The sequence below is a fragment of the Neomonachus schauinslandi genome, chromosome 3 (genome assembly GCF_002201575.2).
Source record: "Neomonachus schauinslandi chromosome 3, ASM220157v2, whole genome shotgun sequence".
Classification (NCBI taxonomy): Eukaryota; Metazoa; Chordata; class Mammalia; order Carnivora; family Phocidae; genus Neomonachus; species Neomonachus schauinslandi.
In genome coordinates this window covers 124,546,692-124,572,847 of record NC_058405.1, presented here as the reverse complement: position 1 = coordinate 124,572,847, position 26,156 = coordinate 124,546,692, and the positions used below count along the sequence as shown (strand labels likewise).

The following is a 26,156-nucleotide window of genomic DNA, read 5'->3' as shown; positions in this document are numbered from 1 at the left end:
GAATTTAAAAACGGCAATTGCGTTGGAATCTGAAATTCTAATTTATCAAAATCAGGGACAACTTTAATCCAAACTGACAGAATATATAAGATGCTTATTCGAGGAGATGTGGAATTCCTTGGAATATAAGCTTTAGTTTAATGGCCCAAAACAGTGATTAAATTTAAAATACCAGGTTTAATTAACCTTAGGATTTCAAAACAACCCCAGTTTCAAAATAACTTGATAAGTACATGGAACACATTTTCAAATTTAAGAACGACAAAGTGTTGAGTAACAAAGCTGTGCCTAAGATTTATTATTCCCTTGCTTTTTATGACAGTACCCTCACTCATGGTTCTCTTTCTTCTTCACTGGCTGTTCCTTTTGTTTCCAGCTCTTCTTTTTCTGTTCTCTAGAGATCTTATTATTCTCCAAATTAATGTATTTGCAAGATAGGCTAACTGCTATAACAACAATAAAACCCTTCCAGTAATTCAGTGGGTTAAGACAATAGAAACGTTTTGCACATTCATGTAACTACCTACTAGTGAGTCCAGGTGAGTGGGGAATGGTGAGGGTGGGAGATGGAGTGCTCAGGTTGATGGCATTTCTGCTGTCTTATCTAGTGACTTCCAAGGCTAGTCCAAAGTCATTCAAACCTGACCACCAACATCCAGCTGGGGGATGGAAAAGGGAATGGAGGATCATGCTCAAGAGGTTTTTTTATAGGTTAGGCCTAGAAGTGGAATGAGTCACTTCTGCTCACACATCATTGGTTAGAACTTATCACATGACCACATCCTAATCAATGGAGCCTGGCTAGTCCGAGCAAAAAGACATCAGCAAAAGATTGCTGATAATCTTACAGTCTTTGCCACAACTCTCAACTTACTCTTTAGGTGATTTTCATCTATACCAGAGGTTTTGGTTACCATTTGCCCCTCAACTTTATTCTGATGATTTGAACTTTTAAGTATCTCCGGCTACATCTTCTCTGGTCCACCCTTAATATCAATACCTAGATGCAGGCTTTTATCATCTTTTTTCCAAACTACAATAGCCTTCCAGTTGATCTCTCTGCCTCCTTCTATCTTACTCACTTCTAATCCATTCTCTGTATCATATTTGCAATTATATTTTCCAAACTGTGATTTTGAAATCCTTCAAAGGATTTACCCAGAGGGGGAGTCCAAACTTCCGAGGGCGGCATTAGAGTTTCTCCAGGATCTTTCTGATACCCCTGCATCTTTCCTCATCTTCAACTCTTTTCAGTAGTCACCCTCCCCTCAGCCATAGTGAACTACGCCTGTGGTCTACTAAGCTGGCCTGGTCTCTGTGTTGTTCATTTCACCTAGAATGTTCTTTCTCTAATTATTTGTCTAGGAAAGCTTATTCATCCTTTTAGGCTTACTAAATTTTGTTCAATAAGTGATTGGTTGCCTTATGCAAAAATAGGCATCAAAATAAGATCCAGTGCACATTTTAAGATTCCTACCTACTTAATAAGATGGAGAAAAGAAAAAAATTAACCTAAACTCCACTGTGAAATGCCTTTTTAAACTACATGACACCAAGTGCTTAGGGGCTGTGCTAGGCTTCCGTAGATGTAATAATTCCAGGCACCGCCTCATGGAAAATTAAACCAGGATTCTTAAAAGTTGGCAATAAGAGCCAGCTCTTAGATTACTCATTACTCATGTGTATGCCATAGGGCTGATGTATAAGGTTGTGCATATGGTCATCTGAAACTCAAGTGTGAAGTTACTCAATTACAATAGTACAGTTTGAGTAAACAGCTTAACTGGTTCAAATGCCCAGGTCATATCTAGAAAAAACTGTTCTCCTAATAGTATGCTTGATGTGGTCTTTCTTTCTTTTAGACCCAGGAGCATATAGAAGAAAGCAGAACTGGATGGGCTGGTGGAGTATGATTTTGCTATCTTTTCCTTGTATTTTAATGTCACTTGACAGATTCTCAGCTATCAAAGGACCTATTTCAAATGTATCCAAACCGACACTACTTGTTGACACTACTTGTTTCATAGAAAAAATAACAAGGTAAAAAAAAATACTACACACAAAGGTAGTGATCCTTTCAGCAATCTTGTGCCAGACAGTTTTAATGTCTATATATTTAAAATTCTGTTGAGAACAAATCATATTCCTCATGTCCCAACCTTAGCTTTTTAATTGACTTTCTGATATTCATAGTTAATATTCTTATTAAGCAAATAAAATAAGATTATTTTTCAAAAGGGATCACAATTCCTGATCAGCTTAAAATAATAATTATTAACCATTTGAAACCAGAAGAACCAAATACACTGGTATTCTTAGTCATTTAAAGACAACCTACCTCTTAATAAATTTTATATAGACTGAAATGAATAAATGAATTATATATTTTTCCAGTCTTTAAGTGGTATCAAATAGGAAAACGTGTGTTTTGTTATGGTTTTTGATCACTTATATGTAGAATTTGGGGGATAGGTTTATTCAGTAATTTGTGAGAATTTTTAGTGTAAAAAAATCATGTTTTACAAAATTATAAATTGTGTCTAATGTCCCATGAAGAATACACAATAGGACAGAGAATAAGTGAATGTTGTGTGGATGCTGCCACTTATTTCAAGCATATTGAATTCAACTAGTATTTGGATTTAAACACACACACACACACACCACACACACACACACACAGTTTCTCTGAGTGGCACATGCAAAGAAAAAGAAAACTCTTAGTGCCTTTAACACACTAACCCGTGATACAAGGACAATAAAGAATTCAGAGTCAATTGTATGATGATAACTCATAAAAATTCAAAGTTTAGGTGGGTAAATGACTAAAAATCATCAGATATTAAAAACTCTTTTTTGTACACTTTTCTGGATTTAGCGATATTAGCTTACATATATTTATTCTGTCTTCAGTTAAAGATATTTCAGTTTTATTCATTAACTTGAGAATAGTTATTACTTTATTAATTATATACATTAAGTGTAAGTTATACTCTAAAGTAGCAAGGTAACAAAGATAGGTGTGTAATTGAGAAAAAAAAAATGGGCAAGTCCTATTTGCATTCACTCTTTGCCACTGTAGTAAATAACGCAAGAAAAATCAGGAGTATTCAGTGAAAGGACAGGATTTTCTAAATTTTTGAAATGTTGGTCAATCCGAAGCTCATCTTCCAAAAAGGTAATTCCTAGATCATTATTTGAAAACTTGAGGAAAGGGGAAGTTAATCTATGAGTTCACTCCCATTATAAAATTTCCAGTAAAGAATGAAAGCAAAGAAGAATACTTGAAAACTCCCTTTGGTTGTATTCTCCATTATGATAACATAGCGGGAGTTACTACAGAATGACATGAATGATATGATTTTACAAATAGATAAACAATGATACCAACAGTCTTCTCAAAGACATGATTTTAGGAATCCACACACTTTTATTCTGAAAATGCTACCAGCATTCAAAATACACCTAAATATTTTAGAATGCATCTTTTGAAATCTCTTATTTATAAGCATCTTAGAGTTATTTGTACCTTATCAATTTTTACAATCTGTATAGCACCAGCCTTGTAACCTCAGCAAACATGAGCTGGATGAATGGATCAATTAATTAATTAATTGCCTTCTAAAGCCATAAAACATTGTTTTAAATACCCTCAGTGGAAGCACATGCATATCCTTTGAGGGAAGATGAGATCCCTACATGAAATCAAAAATTATTTTTTAAAAAATCATGCCAAAATAAATCTAGTGAACAATGCGTTATTTATCTTCAACATGATTTTGTGCTAGATCATTTTAATGTCTATAGCTCTGGAATTCTATTGGGAAAAATTATTTTTTCATGTCCTCATCTCGATCTCCTAAAATTTACCCAATAATCAGTAAATTTCTAAATACCAGAAGAGGTATCATCGAAAAATCTTTGCAGTGATAGCTTTCAGGAGTAGGTTCACATTCTCCCAAGGCAGCTGCTTTGAAGAGGTCATTCATTAGATTTTATAAGTTTTGACATGTCTTTTGAAAGTCAGGCCATAACTTTATAGGCTCATAACTCCTATGTCGTAATATTCTGGATAGCTTCCTTTGACCTATAATCAAACCAATGGCTTAATAAAATTACCCAGAAATAACCTAGAAATTTGTATATCTTTCAGACATTTGTTCAAGTAATATTTACGAAGTTTTTAGAGAAAGTGTACAGGCTAGTCATATCAATATAAAATTAGAGAGCAATTTTAGAGTTGTTCCTTTAGAATTTATTAAGGAAATTTAAACTGAAAAACACTTGGAAACCGCCTGTGAATCAGAGGAGTGAGACTGAATGACTTGTGTAAAGCAATGCACTTGTCAGCTGCAGGCAGGGCACTGGCACATAGAGCTTTACCTATCATTTTCTGTCCTCCAGCACGAGATATTCGGTGTCTTAATTTGGGGGAAATAACCTAACATCTCCTTTGGTATTTGATCAGAAAAATAACAACCACGAGTTCACTTCAAACAAATTTCTTCTCACCCTGTAGAGAACAGACCAAAAAAAAAGAAGCCTTCAATCAAAGGATCTAGTATTGAGTTAGTAAAATTTGGAGAACAAGCACTAACTAAAAGCATACATCTTAGGGTGCAAAGCCACATTTAAATTATTTTAAAAATAAGTAAGCAATACACTACACCTCCCTTAGCTGTTGGCAAAATCCCTTTGTTCAAAAAAATGAGGGTTGTTTTGGGTTTGTATTTTTTTTTAACTTTTAAGTGAGCCTTTATTTCCTTGTTTCACAAATAAAGCTGGCTGAATTTGGTTGCCAGAAAAATGAGTTTTCTACTCAATGCTTGAAGTCTGTGCTTTTCACCAAATGCGGACTCCATTTAGGCATCAGCCTTTTTTAAGTAGGACCTCAGGGTTGTTTCCCAACCATGGTAAGAAATTATCAGGTGGTGAATAATCTTACCTTCCAAGTATAATATTTGAAATGGCTTTGCACATAGAGGTGAGTAATTTATCAGAAAATCTAAGCACGATAAAGGGGCTGTGGAAAGGCCTTGTTAAAACTGAGGACCACCTAGTTATGGGTGCTTACCCAGGGTCCAGGCGTGACTTGCCGCCAGAAGCACTTAACTCAGGATGCACGATGGACCCAGCTCTGGGAAAGTGAAGGCGGAAATATTTCACACTCTCTTTAGCTCACCCAAGTTACCTGTTCATCTAAAGCAGCTGTCTTCACCGTGTGCAATAAAAAGGAGAAGATAACAGTTTTCGCTTAGCAGAGATATTCTTCCTGTTCGCCTGATTCTGATATCTTAAAACATAACACCCTGCCCTCTTATTTTTTTTCAATGAAAATGAAATTTTAAGTCTTCATCTAGAACAAAACCTTTTTTACAGTTCCTTACTAATCCGAGGTATGAGGAGAATATGTTTTTACTCTGGCATCTTAAAATATTTTGTGACCCTGGTTCCATTTTAGCAGTGAAGACAACGTAGTTCTGTTTTTTGTCTTTCACCCTGAGGTGTGAGAGGGAGGCATTGCAAAGTGCCTACTAGTAAGTAGGTATATTATCATTGGCCTAAGTAGGCAAAGCTTTCTTCTAAAATGAAAGAATGGCTTGTTATGATGACCTATGCTAATGAAATTCCATCCACAAAATTACAAGCCAGAATTTCTTTTCCCTGGGCCTCTTTTTCACTCAGTTCACTTTCAATTTCATTTAGAGGCATTAGTCTCAATACCCCAAATCCCACCGAGGCTGGTCTTATGATTAATGAAACTAACAAAGGAATTGTGTAAGGAGATAGATTCTCCTTATTCCATTTTTCATTTGGTGTAAGACATCCGTTCTGTGCCAGAGTGATAAGACTTAGGACATATTAGTTTCCTGAGACCACCGCAACAAATTACCACAAACTCGGTGGCTTGAAACAACTGAAATTCACTCTGTCACCATCCTGGAGGCTGTAAGTCCAAAGTCAAGGTGTCAGCAGGGTCCTGCTCCCTCTGAAGCCTCCAGAGAAGAATTCTTTCTCACCTCTTCCAGCTACTAGGGGCTCTTGGCAGTCCTTGGACTTCCTTGGCTCGCAGTTGCATCTCTCCAATCTCTGCTTCCACCATCACGAAGTCTTCTTCCCCATGTCCCTTGGGTCTAGTGGTATCCTCTCTTCTGTTGAGGACACCAGCCAGATTGGATTCAGGGCCCATCCTGATCCAATAGGATCACATCTCAATTCTTACCTTGATTATATCTGCAAATAGGGTCATTATCTTCCCCCTTTGGGCTGCTAAAAGAAAGTGCCATAGCCTGAGTGCCTTAGAGACAACAGAAGTTGATTTCTCACACTTCTAGAGGCTGGAAAGTCTTAGATCAGGGTGCCAGCCTGGTTGGGTTCTGGTGAGAGCTCTCTTCTGGGTTGCAGACCACCAACTTCTTGGATCCTCACATGGTAGAGAACAGAGCAAGGGAAGCAAGCTCTCTGGTAATTCTAATAAGGGCATTAATCCCATTCATGGGGCTCTACACCTGTGACCTCATCTCATCCTAATCACCTGCCAAAGGTCCCCCCTCTTAATACCATCCTAGTGGGGGGTTAGGGTTTCAAAATATGAATTTGGGAGGAGATAGAAACAATCCCAGTCCATCATAGTTACCATCGGAGGTCTGGGTTCAAATGAATTTTGGAGAATGCTATTCAGACCACTACAGACACCATACTCAAATAAGTTACATTTTAATATCAAGTAATCATAACCATAAATTTTTATCAAAAAGCATCAATTATCAGATCACACATGGAGCCATCACTAAAAAGGCCTATGGCAACTAAAAGATACTGGTAGTTCGGTTGTTGTCTCTTGGTCAGTTCTGAAGGAGTTGAACAACTTGTTTCTCTGGCCAGAGACAGCTGGTTTGGGATTATTTGTGGGAATCTCTACCGGGCATGATGCAGAGCAGCTCTTTCTTCCTATAGCCATTTTACCACTTTGCCTTTCTTTTACAACCCAATGACAACAAAGCCAACAAATATAAGATAAGGCTATTTTTTTTGTCTTTTTTTTTTTCAGTGGAAATGAATGGGGTCCTTTTATTATTATGTTCAGTTAATGGCTAATTTTTTTTAATGGCGAAACTACTAGCTAAAAATTATGTGAGGATATTTGCAGGATTTGAGTTATCTATACCATTCCAGATATAGAGATGTAACTTGCTCTGCTCCAGGGCGCAGGAAAGCTGAGTGTCAGAGACTCCTTGGGTCATTCAGCAGTTCCCAGCAAGTGGCCAGTGGGGGCCCTGGGAAGAGGCCAGAGACAGGCAACGAGGCCTGTTTCGCTCCCTGAGCTCAAGGAGTAAACCTCCTACTAGCTTGTCCTGGAAAACATTTTTCTCTCAAGTCTAGAAGTTCTAGAAGTTTCTTTCCAATGTTAAAAACGGTGGCTTGCAGGCCATGATGTTTTCATCTTTAAAATGTCTTCATTGAATCATTGGCATTAGGTGCTTGGCATCAGACAAATCAAAAATCAGAACTATCAGCCTTCATGAGTCACACTTTGGTCATATACCACATTTTGAAGTTTGACCTTGGCTAAATATCCCCAACACTCACTTGTGATTCTTTTAACTCTCTTTCAAACCACACTATCTCCAAGCATAGACGTTCAATGGAATTAAACATTATTAACACAGTGGTATGTAGTAGCAATTAAGCAGCAGTTGGAATGTGCAAATGCCTGTTGGAATCCCTAGAAAAGCTGTCTATCTGAAAGAATGGGATTTCAGATGTGAGTGATGGAAGGCAGGGGAGGCAAGGCGTTCTGGTTCCTATAATCGTAACTATCCACTGCTTTTTTAAAAAATCTGTAGTTTTAGTTTGGTTTGTCTTTTGAACATAACCTCTGTTCATTTCTTTCAGTTCTTTGTTTCAACACCAGTTTTCAGCTATGATGCCATTTCATACTACAAAATATTTAGCGACAAGGATGGCTACAAACATATTCACTATATCAAAGACACTGTGGTATGTTCCTTCCAAGATTTATCTCCTCAAAGATCATTCACTTGAGGTTGCTCAAATAACGCTCAGCTTCACACAACATAATGTTTGTCTTTTTATAGGAAAATGCTATTCAAATTACAAGTGGCAAGTGGGAGGCCATAAATATATTCAGAGTAACACAGGATTCACTGTAAGTATTGCATGAAGCATGATGCACCATTCAGGTTTTAATTAGCACTGATGGACACACAAATGATACTGTACCACCTCTTCGTTAAGAGCATTTTTGGTTACTTACTCTAGAGGTTAGTGCAGATAGCTCTGGTTTCATTAAGATTGCACAGTCTTTAACAGCTAGTTAACATGATTTCTTTCAGGAAAGAATATTTAGTAAGGGGTCATGTCTCTTCTGATACCTGGTAGATAATAAATTAAAAGTATAAAATTTTAAAAATAACAACTACTTCTAAACACAAATTTTACACTTCAGCACTTGAAGAAAGGAGCAAGCTTCAAAAGTCCATGAAGGGCAGCCCATAGATACAGACATTTTTTTGTAGTGATTCAATGTTATATGAATTTAAGATCATTATCTGTAACAGCTATCATTTTTTGAGCAATTACTTCCTACCAAATACTGTGAAGTAGAAACAGAGGTAGGGGAAACCCAAAGGCAGGAAGGCCCAGCCATGGTCTTAATCGAAGCTTGCAACGATGGGGACCTGAACTAGAACAGTGCCAATGAAATATGGACTCTTGGACGGAGAAGCTATGCCTCCTTTTTCTTGTGTCCTTAGCACTTGGCATAGTGCCTGATGCAGCACTGGAAGTCAGTAAATATTTGTTAAATGAATGAGAGGAAGGGTATATGACCATAAGGACAGATAGAGGATGAACAAGACTGCTGACTTCGCGGTCCTGAAGGAAAAGGGGAAGGAAAGGCAAAGTGGACTCAGTTCCCAGGGTTAGAGGAAGGCAACCGTGAAGCTTCTGACAGAACAGGACACCTGCGGGGGGCCGCTTGGAAAAGATATGGAGTAGTTTATTCACTGGTAGTTTGAGATGATGTGAGGAAGACAAGTGCAAGTGACCGTCCCCTCAGTCGGAGTCATGTGAAGTTAGTCAAGGCACGTGGAAGGTTGCTGGTTTAGAAGACACAGTCAATCCTAGGAGTGATTTGCATTCTCTTACCTTTTCTTTCTACTTGGGGATAACGAGGTGTTTATGACAGTGAAGACATAAAACCACCTGGGCCACTGAACAGTCCTAACAATTAAAAATGGGTAACCGAACCCGACTTTCTACACTCCATTATGCTCTTCCAAAAAGGAAAAAAAAAAAGAAAGACAGTTACTTCGTGATATTCAGATGAACTCACAGAGGAGTGAAAATCATGCCACTAAATTGGATTTCCCACTTCATAGCTATATTAAGACAGGTTAGAACTGGGACCCAGATACTTAAGTAACAAGTATGTTCTCTTGTGACTTCTTTTGCATCTCGGTGAATTAACATGGCCCTTTGTGTGGTGTCATAGTGCGGATGCATTTCTGGATTTATAACAAATTCATCTATTGTGAGAGCTTCTGTAAAACAAATTCAAAATGTCTTCGGAATCATGGACAAAATTAATATAGCATAGAGAAACCAGTAAACTGTCAGGAAGAGGGTGATAATAATCAATATCCTACCTTATTTTGTGTAACTCATAACTAATGAATCAATATACCTATAATAAAAAAAGGAATATTCAGCATAATTTAATCTTTCTCCTATGAATTGAAAGTCAGAGGAGGTACATAAAATTCAGTGTTATAAACAGCAATGGCTTATCAACCTAAGTGCCAATTAATATAGTTTCATTAGACAAACATTGGACTATATTGTTTATTCTATTAGTATTAGTACTAACAATTCTGTCACTATTTAGTTATCAATACTTATTTAATAACTTCTGGATATATTTTCAGGTTTTATTCTAGCAATGAATTTGAAGGCTACCCTGGAAGAAGAAATATCTATAGGTAATTTATGTCAATACATTCTAATATTTTTATACGTTAATACATGAATGAAAATCTGTCAGAGGCCTGTGGATATATAGAATATTTTTTAAAGCCTGAAATGTAACAAAAATTATATATGAATCAAGGTAAAACATTGAGAGAATGCTGTACACCACATCAGTAGAAAAATATACACTTCCCTGGGGTGCCTGGGTGGCTCAGGTGGTTAAGCATCGAATTCTTGGTTTTGGCTCAGGTCATGATCTCAAGGTTGTGAGATGGAGCCCTGTCTCGGGCTTCATGCTCAGCGAGGAGTCTGCTTGAGATTCTCTCTCTCCGTCTCTCTCTGCCCCTCCTCCTGCTCATGCATGCACACGTACTTTCTCTCTCTCTCAAATAAATAAATCTTTAAAAAATATATACACCCCCCAAATATTAGCTAACTCAAAATGTTTTCAGAAAAAAAGTCAAGAAATTCTAATGCTGATATAAACATGATACTAAATACTTCAACTAAATTGAGAGGTAATTGCGGACATTCATCCATTTAGCAGCCACTTATTAAGTCCCTACTGTGTACCAGGCATTGTGGTTATTGCCATATCATGTGATTTCTTTTAATATGGTTCACTTTGGCATAAGCCTATTACTATTGGAAGGAATTCATCTCTGTTCCTAAATTAGTGTTTAAGTTGGTCCAGTTGTACCCTTGGTGATTGGAATGGTGCCCTCAACAGCCCTCTCCGGATATAGAAGTAAAAGTCATAGTTTCCATCGGCTGGTAGTCTGCTATATGTCAGGCACATTTTTATCTACTTTACATACGTAATTTCATTTAATCCCCACAACTTCAGGAGGCAGGTGATATTGTTAGAGCCAGAATTTTGTACCTGGGCATGCTGACCTAGCCCCCTTACTGTTAACTGCCTACCTAACATTTCCAGGATTACACCAAAATGTGAACGTGAATGTGAACTGTAACCAAGGAAATAAGGAATTTTCCCTCTGCTGCATTCCTCTGCTCCCTCCTGGATCGTGACTTCTTATCTATTGGAGAGAATCCCTCTGTAGTGCTAGTGAGGTCTCTGGTTCCCATCTACCATGCCCTGGGCAAGGTCAGGGGCAGCAGCAGAGGGAACACTGCGGCAGCAGATTATTTCATCAGCCACAACAGACTCTGACCCTGACCCTAGCCTGGCATCATACCATCTAGTCTGGCCCAAATGAGAATCTGATTCGGAGGGTTTGGGGTCAGGTCTGGGAGTCTGTATATTAAAGCCAATCACCCCAATCAGAAGCCATGCAGAAGGCTCTGCTGGGGAGAGGGCGGGTCCGACGTGATAGGTACAGGCTGGCTTGTGTAGGAGTGTGGTGGGGAGCAAGCATTACCAGGAAGAGCTTCTCTGACCCTAAACTTCCTTTAGAAAGGAATGGAAGGCACAGGAGGCACTTAAAAACTATGGTTTTTTTATTTCCACTTTGCTTATGACTGATTTCCCCTTCCAGATATATGATAAGAACAGCGACCCCTTTCTTGGTGAGCCTGCCAGATTTTCCTTGCCTGTTTTGCATGGGAGTACAATAAGAGAGATGGGAAGATGAAGAACTATGCATTGCCAAGCACTCTGTAAGATGTAAAGGATGAATGGCTATGGGAAGTGGTTACCTCACTCCCATTCAAGGTGTTAGATATTTCTCCCACCCCAGAGAAACCGAAGGGCTTCTCTCTCAAGGCTTGTGCCTCTTCAGGCAAAGATGATTGAAAAATCAGGCTACATCAAAATACTGTAATTCCCCTTCACTTTAAATGATATTGGCAAGAGAAAAATAGAGTGGGTTTGATGTCAATATGTAAATTAGTCATTTTACATGGAGTAGTACATTTTGATAAATACAATCTCAAAATTTCAGCTTAGTTTTATTTTCATTTTCCTCTAGAATTAGCATTGGAAGCCATCCTCCAAGCAAAAAGTGCATTACTTGCCATCTAAGGAAAGAAAGGTGCCAATATTACACAGCAAGTTTCAGTGACTACGCCAAGTACTATGCGCTTGTCTGCTACGGTAGGTAACGGACCCCGAGCTCCACCACCACCCTGCCAATGTTGGTGTCCTCATCATCACCTTCCCCTGATCAATCCTACACTTCAGGTCATCGAACAGTTGTTATATATGAGGATCTTACCTCTGTTATCTTATCTAACGTTTATGGGGGGAAAAAAATGAAAGGAAAATAGGAGAGCATTTTTATCCCGGTATTTTGCAGTTGAGGAAATAGAATGACTTGCAGAGGATCCACACTGCTGGTAAGCAGCAGAGCCAGGATGGGAGCAGGGATGTGTTGACGGTAAATCCCAAGCTCGTACCGACCGTGTGCTGCGGCAGCGTGAGGTTAACGTTATATGCAAACACCATCTACTCGCTATCACAGCAAGACTCGAGCAGTGTCACAGAAAGAAGCATTCTCTGTTAAAACGGTTGCTGGACTTTGGCCCCATTTGCCTGGAGAAATGTCAAACTCCGACAGCCAGGGGAAAGAATAATGTCCTGGAAACCTGAACTCCTTCCCTCGGAGGCCAATATTTCTTTGAATGATAGTTTCAGTGAGGATGGAAAGTAAACTTTTGTCACCTCGTATGTTCTTTCTAAATTTGGGAAACATAACATAAGTAATTCATTCAAATAGTAAAAAGTCATAGGGAATAAAATACACCAAATACTTCCTGGTTTTTTAGGCCGTGTGTACATTTAGTTAATAATTTCTATCCAAATAATTTTCTTTTGTGCATAACATCTTATCTATATCTTGAACTTACGACAAGCCATGAAACAGATTGGTTACGTGTCGGTAGATCCGTGAAATATATTGGGGTCTTGGTAGGCATCGTGGAGATTTGGAAAATGGACTTGAGAAATATCTACTTTTCCATTCTCTATCCCACCCCCATAATTAATCCCTGAGTCTCCCTGGTGAGGAACAGCAAACAGAGAATGTTATTACAAAATACATGCCACTCTACTGTTTCTAGTATCAACTCCCAGTGGAAAGCAGCTCAGAGAACAAATGGAATCTTTGGCTGATGGAGATCCCTGACCAGTTGCAGAAGACCCCAGGTTCTTTAATTCCCAGAAGGAAGGCTGCCCTGTCATTCCACTTTCCTCATCCCAATCACCTGGCCCCAGAACCCGAGCCCAGGCTCAATTGACTGCAGCGGTGGATAAACATTTTAACCCAAATGCTCCCTTTAAGATGGCACAAGATGTCAGTTTGATACAATTACTTTAACACAGTGTGTTGAGTCAGTGACATCTTTCAAAAGCCAAGAGATTGTTGTTCATGACTGTATGTGCTGATTGTGGTTATGTCACTTAAAGATATATATTAAATGTCCTTCTCAAATTATATGCAACATTCTTCAACCCAAGCTATGTATTTATGCAACATATATTGAAAGCTTACATGCCAGGCATATAGTATCATTGAACTAACTATACTGAGTCATCTGTTTGTCTTTCTCTCCTGAAGGCAGAGGCTGCTTTCTTTTCATCTTTACATTCATAAGGCCAAGAAAAATGGCTACTGCACAATAATTACACATAAGGCGTAATTGTTAAATGAACATCGGTGCTAAAGAAGATCAAAGCACTATTGCCTTTTGCAAAGCCTAACAAAAAACTTGTTCTTATGCTGACATATTTACCCATAGAGACCTCAGTGACCCTACACTTGCATACATTCATTTATGTTTATACACATTCTGCATTTGTACGATGTTTCAACCCTTTCTGAAAGCACTCTACCACTTTTTATATCACTTTGTCTTCCTAATATTTGCTTGAGTCTGAGTGCCCACTGAAAAGATAAGGAAGCAAAGACTAAGCTCTCCTCAAAAGTTGGTGGAAGAGTCCTTTCTAGAACTTGAATCGCCTGACTTTTCCACACTCACTCTTGCTCGGCAGTATGGTAATTTCCCATTTAGCAAAAAATATACTGTGTGGGAAGCATCACATCGTCTGGTGTTTTTGAAGCTCCAGTAAAATGAGTCACTGAGCCATCATAAGAAAAACCTTGAAATCTTTCCCTTTAGGACTAAGAGTAAAGCCTCATTATGTAACTTCAAACTCTCCAAGAGATGGTGAGTAAATCCCAGATAATAGGATTAAATAGATAAAAATCCTCTTCCTGATGCTGATGGAACAGAAGTAATGCAAAGGAGGGACTCCAGACAATTGGTGCTTTGATGCCTCTGTGACCACAGGCTCAGGCCATTTGTACCCAGGGTGGCCAGTCATTAGTCTGTCTCAGAATTTGGCCAAAACAGATATGCTAGTTGTCACTCCTGGAGCTGCATGCCCATGAAAATTCCATAGGGTGGATGCTTGTTGACGGAAGTCAAGAAATTCAGATTCATGTTTCAGTTCCTTACATTCTGACCAAAAATATAATATGTGTTTGTCCTTTCTAATAACTTTGAGGAAAAGCTGGTCAAAATGAGAATCTCTGAAAATGAAATTCTATAAAATTTTGAAACTCCACACAATAGAGAATTATTTTTTGAGAGAGCCTAATAAATAATATCCCTTCTCCTTACTCTCAAGTTCACCTGAGGGGTCAGGGAGGAAATTAAAATATTAACTTTATCACCTGTAAAGGTTACTCAGAATTACAATTGCACAAATATGGGTACGACTAGAAAGCCACTGGCGGCCCCCACAGGCCCCAGCATTGTCCCCCTTAGAGCATGAGGATCCATTCAAGAACAGGCAGAAAGATGCCAGGAACAAAGCAGAAGAAGGAGGTACTTCTCTCTATCCAGGTCTTCTGAGAACTCATCAAAAAGGTTACCCTTGCTTCAGCTTGCTTGGGCTCTAGGGTGCTACTCTAATTATGTTCCACAAAGAAGGAAGAAGCATCAGGAGTGCAAATGAACCTCTACTCCCAGCTTCCATGTTGTTTCTTTTAACCCATCGACTGTCAGAGCAAATTTATCCTTTAAAAGTATATTTCCAGGGGCGCCTGGGTGGCTCAGGCAGTTAAGCGTCCCACTCTTGATCTCAGCTCAGGTCTTGATCTCAGGGTCATGAGTTCAAGCCTCACGTTGGGCTCCACACTGGGTGTGGAGCCTACTTAAAAAAAATTAAAAATTTTAAAAACGTGTATTTCCAGGTATTATTTTATCCTGTGGTTCAAGTGAGTTGGAGATAATTAGTGTGTAATTATGTGCAGATCTTGTTAAAATGGCCAGTTTCTGCACAGAAAACCTGAGTTCCACGCTGTAATATGTAGTGGACACTGGTGTGTCACCCAGAACCCCCCACTTCCGGGCCGAATCCCTCATTTCGCTAGCTGCTGAGAGTGCTGGTGGCCACCGACAGCTCACAGCCGAGCTCCCACCCTGGGAATCGCCCTCGTCCCCTGCCACATCCGATGACTGCTCCAATCTGGGGTATAAAAGCCAGCCCTGTACATGGAGGCCATTCTGCAGGCCATCCAGAGCTCCCTGTGGGGTCGGCTGAGGTTTGTGTCTTGACTGCACTAAAGCCCACCTTCCCTTACCACCTCATCCTTCCTCTCCCAGAAGTGAGCATCCTAATACTACCCCCAGAAAAATCTCTGGCCCACAAAACTTCTGGGTCTGTTTCCCAGGGAATGTCACCTGCCACAGCATACAGGTAACAGATTCTATACAAATTTATTTCTGCATCTATTAATTACATGGGGTGGGGGGGAAAGATGCTGGGTTCCACCCTCCCAAATAAACTGAACATTGGACCAAGAAGCCAGACTGAGAGTATCATCTGGGTGCTGGTGAAGGTTATCGGATAAAAAAGACACAGCTAACGCTAGCCCATACAACGTGATGTCTTCTCACTGGGCCATTTATCATGGCAGATCCTGGGGGCCGTTTGTGTCATGAGAGCTGGACTATTCCGATCACTCCTGGAAAAGTGCACGGGCAACTCTTCTCTCACATCTGTTCTTCGATTGTGTTCTGATCTCATGTGTTGTTTAAATGTAACTTAAAATGTGGTATTTGCTTCTCCATGGGGAAAAAAAAAAAACAGCTGTAGAATTAAGATATACTTGAGCTTGACACAAATATGACCAGTTTCTTATTGGAAACTCAGTGTTATTTTAAAGCTTAAGCATGGTTTTGTTTTCATCCTGTGCACAGGCCCAGGCCTCCCCATTTCTACCCTTCATGACGGCCACACTGATCAAGGTACGCTCGCTTGCATGCTGTTGTCTAAAGAAATCCTGAACTCTGGGTGACATTACACAAGAGGCACCAAGACAGTTTCCCCACACCAACAAGGGGAACTGTGATGGAATCCTGTGGTCATAGAGCTTATTGTCACATAGACTTGGATATTCTTTGAGTCAAACCTGATCCTCTGAAATTTAATAATTATTTGCAGTAAGAACCTGGCATAACACAGATGAGTTATGTCACAGGGATTCATGCTGTCTTCCCCAGGCAGCCTTATAAAAAACACAGAAGCTTAGCATTGGAAGGAAACTCGGGATATTTAGTACAACCTCCCTCCCAAATAAGAATTCCTGCTTTGTTGCAGCATTCCAAACTAGAGACAAATTCCAGATCTGAGTCCAGTTCAAAGCAGAGGCTGTCTGATTATCACGCTGGCTTTTTTGTTCTAACAGCTACATCACACTGTTGCTACAAATGAAATCCCTGAAATGTAGAGGCTTTTCCCATTTCCAACTATTATCAAGATGGTCCTCCTCCATCCCATATCTGTGATATTGGTTCAAAATAGCTCACAGATCAAAGATGACCGTCTTTGCTCTCGGCAGAGTGATCCGAGTGTGTGATTGCCCCCATAACTCTCCCTGCAGTTCCCCTGTTGTCTTTTGATTTACTATTGAACAACGTTATAGGGTTGAAGTTGATGGAGACGAGGGACAATGAGGGACTTCAGGACTCGTGCCTGTGATCCTCCCCGGACAGCTTTGCTGACAAGTCAGGAGACTGCTCCGGGATTAGTTTGACTGCCAGCTCAATGGCTCAAGTAAAATAGGTGAAAATAAGGTAATGAGAAAAAACAGTCAATTCAGAAGCTCTGGGCAGGACAGGCATTGTAATACAGGGACTGTGAATTTAGTGCCATTTTGAAGGGGTTTTTTTTGTTTTTTGTGTTTTTTTTTTTTTTTTTACCTCATGTCTAATAATGAAATACCTTTAAAGAATAAAAGATTGTATTTCTCAGTATGGCTTGAGTAAGAGACATTTTAAAGCAATACTACATTCAAATCTGAAAGATTTTATTTTAATGGAAATTCCCATAAATGTATGATTCCCATTTTATCATGACTGCTAAAGGTCAGCCTCCCTTTTTTCAGAGCATGAATTTCCACTTTCTTATTATCCTTCTCCTATTCCTGCCAGATACCAATTTCGGCACCGCATACAAAAGTGTTATTACTTCACCCAATACTTACAAAATAGGTGCAGTGCTCATGTCACTCTCATTTCTCATATGTATTTATATGTTTTCTAACCCTCGAATAGAATGCGGTTTTTTTAGAACACAGTTCTGCAAACTCGCCTCGTGATGAAATTCTCCAGAGATATTTATTATAAATACAGATGCTCAGGCCCTCCCCAGAAATTCCAGTTCAGTGGATCTTAGATTGGGCTACAGAATCTGAATCTTTAATAAATTCCCAGATAAGCTGCTTTTTAGAGCGGATGCTGGGTCTTCTATTTATTTGTAGGGTTTTTTTTTTTTCCACCCATTTTCCTTTGCATTTGGTGCCAGAAATCTTTATTCAACCGATATTTATTAAGCACCTATCACATTAAGCCAGACACTGTGCTAGATACTAGATCCTTAAAATTAACAGATACTGGGTTAGATATGGTCCAAGTCCTCAAGGAGATTATAGATCAATGGGGAATGCAAACCTGTGAGTGGGTAATACAGTGAGGACACGGTTAGGATGGGGGAAATAGAGAAATAGGAAAGCACATAAGCAGGGTACTGTATCTGGGGGATGGGGGTTAGGAAATGTCTCCTAATGAGAGATACATCAAACTGGAAACCTCCAAATATAAGGGAGGGATTAATGCTGCTTGGATGTCTGGCTTGGTCAAGTGGATTGATATTGATGCTTTTTACTGAAGGAGGGATTCACAGCCAAAAGAATGTTTGAGATGATGAATTTTGTTTTTAATGTTGAGCTTGAGGTGCCAATGGGATATCCAAGTGGAGCTGTCTGAAGTGACAAAGTTTTGGATCTGGACATTGGATTGAAGATGAGGAACAAGAAGTCATTAATTTATGAAATCCATGGTTACTAAGACCGTGGAAGTGGATAAGAACACAGAGTAGGAATAAAACTGTGCAGAATACCAACATGAGAAATGGGAAGAGAAAAATGAACCTGTGAAGGAGACAGAGAGGGGCACAGAAGGAGGATAACCTTGAGAGTATGGTATCATAGAATTCAGGGAGGAGAGGATCTCAGAAAGAGGGAGGACTCATCTGTGTCAAGTGCTACAGAGAGTAAAGTGAGACGTGCTCTAAATCAATGAATTTAGCAAGAGGGAGATTACCGTTGGCTTGGTCAGACCAGTTTCAGAGAAACAGTGGAGGTGGGAGCCAGATGGAAGCAAGTTTAGGCTTGATAGGACATAAGTAAAAAGAATATTTTCAATAGGTCTGCCTGAAGAGTGGAGGAAAGAGGAGGGATGATGGCTGGAAGCAGTTGATAAAGATTTAATTTTGCTTTTGAAAGATAATAAACATTTGAGTATGGTTAAATGCTGATGGAAGAAATTAGGAGACCAGAAGTGGTCAAAGACATAAAGGAGGGAGGTCTCCAAAAAAGTTGGGAAAAAATGGAGTCCAGGGGCAGGTGGAGATTCATCTCTGGCATTGTGCTGAGCAAGAATGGAGAAATTACTAATGTAACTGTATGAAAGTGTGTAGACATTGCAGAAAACAGTGCAATGGCTTCATTTTATCGGCAAAGTAGGGTAAGGTCATTTGAAAATAACATAGGACCTGAACCAGGTGCTTTAGAAACCCAGAAGGGTAGGCACTTGACATAGACATCCCAACAGAGGCTTAGTTGCTTCAGGCACAACAAGTGCTCATTACAATTACCCAACTGATCGAATGACCTCATTTATCAGCTTTTCCACAGATTCTTCACATAATATAATTAGTGAGTAACATACAGTAGTTCATATAATTAAAACAAAAAATTCTTACATGATCCATCATTCTTCTTTTTTAATTTCATCATAATGAAGAGTCCGCAAATAAATGGAGAGCATATACTACATATATATCGTGTACTAGGTACTAAGTATGCTAGGTACTGAGTATAGAATGATGAGTGAAATAAGGTGAAAGGTGCTCTGGGCGGTAGCACTCCTTCCATGTTATATGCTTTTAATGCAAAGCTACATAGAGAAGCCCAGTTGGCAACCCCGGGTGCCGACAGTCCTATGAAATCCCATTTTGCTCCAAGGGGTGGGAAAATTGCCAAGTTAATTTACTAATGCTTCTCTGGACTATAGAGCATTAATAAGCTTATAAATTAACTTTGGCATTTCAGTAAGCCATGAATCAGCAAAGTTCAATAGCTAGGAAAAGAATGGAGGAATCAAAGTCTAACCAACCTGGCAACACTTGTGTATAGTCTCCAACTTCCGGTACCTGTTGGTAACATGATAAAAGCAAATAAGTAAATAATAAATATAATAATAAGTAAAATATGAAAATAAATAAATAAGCAATTATAATGCAGTCACTCTGTGTACTTGCTCCACACAGGATTCCCTTCATCCGTAATAGATCCACACACAGAACCCACACAAGGAGAATGAAGAGCTGACTCCGTTGTACTTAGAATTGTGTATTTGGTGGGGGTTTTTTTGTCTTGTTTTTTGGGGTTTTTTGTTTTGTTTTGTTCTAACTTTTAAGATGCCACAAGTATCTCTTTCCTGATGGATTATCCAAAGTTAAAATGAAATTTATTATGTATCTTATACAACTCATACCAAAACATCTATACTTGTTCTAAGATTAAATATAACATGTTGGAACAAAATGCCATGAGTATATGAAAACTGAGAGTTACAAGGGAAATGGTTTGGCAAACTTACTGTAGTTACAAGTACCTCTCCAGTTCCCCATCTTCAAGGACCACTTTTAAAAAGGCACAAAAACAAGACATTCACAGGATTCTTTTGTAAAAACTGTCATATCTCAGAAGTCATCCAGACCTTCTTTTAAGGAAAATAAATCGACAAACTCCACATGTTACATGAAAGTCTAACTTTTCTCTAGCAGATAACTAGCATCAATTCTAGTTCAAAATAAAACTTGCAAAAAAAACCCTCAATTGCTAGAAACCCATTTGCATATTCCACCAAACTGCAGCATCAGGAGATCAATGGATTGTTCAGTTTCAAAGATTAAAGCGTGAACATAATTAAGCTCAAATATAAGCAGCAGGTTTTTTGAAGATCTTTCAAGGTGAAAAACAGAAAGAGATCAGAGCGTGCATATATTGTTATTTTACTAAGATGTATAACTACCCTGACAAAAATGATCTGAAGGGATATGATGTGCAATAATTCAATTACCAGAAAAAGGAAGAATATCCTACATTAATTAAGTACAGCAGGAAAAGATTTAAAAAGAAATATATGTTGGGGTGCTTGGGTGGCTCAGTCGGTTCAGTGTCTGACTTGCTTTCGGCTCAGGTCATGATCTCAGGGTTGTGAGATGGATCCCTGTGTCTGGCTCCACGCGGGACATAGAGTCTGCTTAAGATTCTCTCTCTCTCTCTGCTTCTACCGCTCCCCCCTTGTGTCTCCTTCCCTCTCTCTAAAAAATATATATATGTCCTATATTAATATATATTATAAAATGTCATATATATCCTATATATATACATATATATATCACAGAAAAAGTACATCACAGAAAGAGTATTTGACTTTACACATTGAAAATTTAAAAACAAATTTTGTGACTATATAATTAATTATTTTTTAAAGATTTATTTATTTATTTGAAAGAGAAAGAGAGATCGTGCACGCATGAGCAGGGGCGGGGTGGGGGGGCAGAAAGAGAGAGAGAGAGAATCCAAGTAGACTGCCTGCTGAGCCTGCCCTGAGGTCATGACCTGAGCCAAAATCAAGAGTTGGATGCTTAACCGACTGAACCACCCAGGCACCCCTATTTTAATTTGAGGTTCCAGCAATATAGATTTTACTTTTTTTTTCTTAGTAGATGATAAAAAATAGTCACCTACTCAGGTCATAGCTTCATGTTAGAAAAGTTGGAGATGGGAAAATATGGTGAATAAACATTGTTGCCTCTGTGATTCTGCTCAAAATGTGTTTTGATGCCATGAAGATCAGTTCAGGAGGCAATGATTAATGTCCTCATAAACTCATACCTGCTTTAAAGGCTGGGTTAAAAATATGCTTGTCAATATAAAATTTCTTATACAGTTCCTTATACAGTTTCAGTTTCATCTATACTAAACCCAAAAGAATTTTAAGAAAGGAATTTTCTTATGGAATGCTATTAATTGAAAATGAACATTTTGTTTTTTTTCAAAGAAATTAGAATCCTGGAAGAAAACAAAGAATTGGAAAATGCTTTGAAAAATATCCAGCTACCTAAAGAGGAAATTAAGAAACTTGAAGTGGATGACATCAGTAAGATCTTTTAAAAATTTCTCATTTACAAATATGAGACTGAACACTTATCTTCCTTTAAAAAAAAAAGTATAGGGTAAATATAGTCCAAACCCTATAATATTAAAGGTCTTAAGTAAAACAATCTTACTGTAACAATAGAGTTTCACAAAAGATCTTTAATATGTTTGTAAATAGAGTTGATCTTATACTTTGCTGTAGCTCCATTTCAACACTGATATTTTTTTAAAAAGAGTTTATCTAATTTTAATTTTAGAATGTGCGCTTCTAGAGAAACAATAACTCAAGATTGCTAGTAATTTATAAATTTGGCAAAAATATGTAATAAAAATCAACTTAAAATATAGTCTTGATTTTTTACAGTTTACTAGTTATGAATTAGTTTTATGTTATCTTGTTATTAAAGAAAATAAATAATGCTATGAATATAGTGGAATGAAGATTTTTCTTTTTTTTCCCCCTAAGCTTTATGGTACAAGATGATTCTTCCTCCTCAATTTGACAGATCAAAGAAGTATCCCTTGCTAATTCAAGTGTATGTAATATTTTCTTTGGTGTAAAAACTATTTACTGAAAATATGTTGAATTAAATACACATTTATGAGATAGAATGAACCATTCTCCTTGGTAACAGTTCCTATTGATGCTGTTTTTATATATTCCTCAACTAATCAGAGTAAATAAAATATGGCTATTTAAAATAGATGGAGGAAGTTTGGGGGTTTTAGATGGACTGGCTTGCATTCGCTGTCTTGAATTTCCTTTGTATGGCAAATTGCCGAATGTGTCAGAATACCTTTGAGATAGAGAAATTGCAGCCAAAAAATATTGTAAATCATCTTAATGTCTTATGTAAGTGAGTTAGAAATGAAATAAGGGAATGGAATACATTTAGTGGAATCACACCCAAAATCAGTGCTGACCTACACACAATTTGCTTAAAACACCATGCATTTTTTTTAGTATATCTTATGCCTGCTTTTAGCAAGTGGCAGGTGGCAGAAATGACGAAAAACCCACACATATTCCTTGAAATGCCAACCCTAGATGTATCCGTTTTGGGGAATAGGAGAGGCTGTGTCCCAAAACAACTTCCTTGTAGCAAACCTCTGGGAAAAGCCTGGTCCTCTCTTGATTTTGAGCCAGTTCTAATGCCACTGTTATTGAAATTTTATCATGCAAATGTACTGGGAAATACTAAAGGCAATTCTTAGCCATGATGTGAAGTTGAGTTTTACCAAGGAATCCAAGATTCTTTTTGTTGTGTTTTTTTTTTTTTTTTTTTTTTTTCCTTTAGGTATGGTGGTCCTTGCAGTCAGAGCGTAAGGTCTGTATTCGCTATTAGTTGGATTTCTTATCTTGCAAGTAAGGAGGGGATAGTCATTGCCTTGGTGGATGGCAGAGGAACAGCCTTCCAAGGTGACAGACTCCTGTATGCAGTATATCGAAAGCTGGGTGTTTATGAAGTTGAGGACCAGATCACAGCTGTCAGGTGAGCACTTCTCATTCAAACAGAAATTGGTGTGCAACAAAAGTCATGCAATCATTGTTGGGTTACTCCATCTTTAATGATTTCATTCTTTTTGTCTATTTTCCTCACTTCATCTAAAGTTACCATTAATCTTAAAGAGATATTTTGTCCCAATATGAGAAAAGAATTACCGATGGAAAAGAGCTAATAAATGTGTAGAAACATGATTTATACTGATAAATGACAAATAACTCTCTTTCAGTATTTCAGTCATTCTCATATCCTTTCATTTATTCACATGGTTCCCACACAAAAAATTGTATAACTCTAGGGATGGTCTATAGGCAATCAAACATCTGAATTTGCTCAAGCGTTGTGGATTCTAGCTCATAAATTTAGAAATGCCTCAAGATTTCATCAACACTCTGTCCTTATAGATACTGGGCATTCTTTTGTAATTAAGCTAGTTGTGAAGTTTGGCTGTGTTAGTATGAAAGTGTTTTCCTGTTTTCATTTGACAAAAAAATTCACTTTATGTAATACAAATTATATTATGCAAGCATTCATAGGAAAGACAGATTCATAATCTGAGTTCTTATCCAACTACATTCTCAACCATAATTTGTGTCTCCACCATCTTTTCTGAAACAAAAAGAATATAGTCACCAAAATCACTGTTTATTTGGAAGTACTCTGCAGGATTCTTCTGGATATTTCTCTACAGTTGTTGGGTTTCTGTTATTATGTTGTGCATACATGAAGTTAGAGAAGAGTAGTTTATAAATGTAAAAGCTAACACAGGCCAGTTGCACCCTTAGTCATGGATGTATATGTGTGTGTAACGGCCTAAGGTCAAACACTGTTTCACAGCAAAGAGCAATTTAGAAAATTCATTAGTAAATTCCTTTGATCATCTTAATGTCATTAATAGTTACTGATTTCAATATAACACATTCAATGAAGATTGAATTTGACAGCTAGGAGCCAGGCCCAGACAATACTTTTCTGTATTTTTGTCTCTAATCACAGCAGAAGAGTTTAGACTCACAAGTAATTATTTTTAAAAATGGAAAAGTAATCATAACCCATATGTTTTCAAATCTTCCTTCCATTCTGTGAACAGTAATATACACACACTTATATACAATATTCAATTAAAACCAGTCTATTTGAGTAAAATCTGACAAATAAATAAGTAGATTATTAAATAACACTGCACAATCTGTGGGCATTATTCATGCCTGATTTCTAGGAGGCTCCATCTTTCTTGCTGATCCAGATTTTTGGCCTGTCTGCTATTAACCTTTTTAGGAGAATCTTCTGCCTGATGGGGAGGCATAGAAGAGATAGCTCAAAGAAAAATCTACCAAGAGATCAGTTTCTCACATAAAGATTGTGGTGTGCCTTGATGGAAATATGAACACCACTAACACCATATGATCAATGGTGTTTCAGTGTTATAGACCTAATTCTTTTTTTTTTAAGATTTTCTTTGTTTATTTGACAGAGAGAGACACAGCGAGAGAGGGAACACAAGCAGGGGGAGTGGGAGAGGGAGAAGCAGGCTTCCCGCTGAGCAGGGAGCCCGATGTGGGGCTCGATCCCAGGACTCTGGGATCATGACCTGAGCTGAAGGCAGACGCTTAACGACTGAGCCACCCAGGTGCCCCGGACCTAATTCTTTAAGGAGTTTTTTTTTTTTTTTTTTTTTTTGGCACTGTGGGTCACATCTATTTGTACTTAAACCATGCAATAAACACCAAGGGCATGCGACCGTGAGACTACATCAAAAGCCAGATGTGGATTACACCTCATTTGTAATTCAACTGGATTTTTCCAAAGTTGGTAGAGCTAAAAAGTGGTTTGTTTTGGCACTGGTTGAAAAACAAATTTATCATCATCATCATCATCATCATCATCATCACAATCTACTAATAACAGCACAATACATCATCATGCCTTTGAGGGCACTTATTTACTACCCAAATTGCAGCATTTGAATTTAAGAATACCTCAAGAAACAGAACAGATAGCTTCTTATCGTGTTTCTTGCATGGAATGAAAATTTAAACCTGAAACCCATGGAGAGGCCTTAACGAAAATTGTTATTTCTGATGTTCAATATATAGGACATGAAGCCACAAATTGTACCAATTTTCACAATAATATAAATGTCTTTGGCATTTAAAACTGAAGATAGACCAGAGGCAGTAGTTGGCTACCTTTACCTTCTCTGAGCCATTTTTAGGATGGAATCTGAAGAAAGTCTTCCTGCTATAGAGCAGGCATATGTTCACTCATTTGCTCAGCCATTGAACAACAACAGATCAAATATTAATATATGCCATTGCAATCCACTCTGTATGAAATTGTGCAACTTACAACTTCTACTTTCAGTGCACTTACAATCCTCGTAAAAGGGTTAACACCCTCACCCCACACCCCGCACTCTGAAGGGATGACATTGCTGTCAGATGGGACTTTTAGTAAACAGCCTGGTGAACCAGGGGAGGCTGTGTGGCCCATGCAAAGCATATACAGAACAGTGGAGATGCACTGGGGGCTGGCCTTGCTTTGCTTGAAAGCATCATTCTGCAAAAGTGAAAGGGACGCCTTGGAACCCGATGCTTTGAGAAAACAAAAGCTAAAAAGGATAGATTTATAATGATTATCCTGGGAATAATTCAACCACATGTCTGCCAAAAAGTGTTTTAGGAATCAGACACTGAATGTCTGACATGGGAATTGGGATTGTCATCCCTTTATGGTCGCCCTCAAATTAACCTTCCCACAAAAGAATAAAATGTATCCCCTTCAATCTCATATAAAATGCAATCTGGCTAAATTTTTTACATACCAAAAAGAAATCATGTGTGCATATTTGGAAACAGCAGTAAATACTAGTCAGGATCAATAAATAGATTTAAACAAAGCAAAGCAGGGTTAGAAGAAGAAGAAGAAGAAGAAGAAGAAGAAGAAGAAGAAGAAGAAG

The 26,156-nt window shown here is 38.3% G+C and overlaps 1 protein-coding gene across 1 annotated transcript in view; it reads left to right on the top strand.

Annotated features, from left to right (window-relative positions):
• LOC110591909 (fibroblast activation protein alpha) overlaps positions 1 to 26,156 on the top strand; it is a 73,117-nt gene that overhangs the window by 32,357 nt on the left and 14,604 nt on the right. The window contains exons 12-20 of the mRNA XM_021702890.2: positions 1,863 to 1,907; positions 7,897 to 8,001; positions 8,100 to 8,170; positions 9,951 to 10,004; positions 11,925 to 12,049; positions 16,162 to 16,209; positions 21,595 to 21,693; positions 22,159 to 22,228; positions 22,991 to 23,185. Of these exons, the coding sequence (XP_021558565.2) occupies positions 1,863 to 1,907; positions 7,897 to 8,001; positions 8,100 to 8,170; positions 9,951 to 10,004; positions 11,925 to 12,049; positions 16,162 to 16,209; positions 21,595 to 21,693; positions 22,159 to 22,228; positions 22,991 to 23,185 (812 nt within the window). The remainder of the gene's footprint in view (positions 1 to 1,862; positions 1,908 to 7,896; positions 8,002 to 8,099; positions 8,171 to 9,950; positions 10,005 to 11,924; positions 12,050 to 16,161; positions 16,210 to 21,594; positions 21,694 to 22,158; positions 22,229 to 22,990; positions 23,186 to 26,156) is intronic.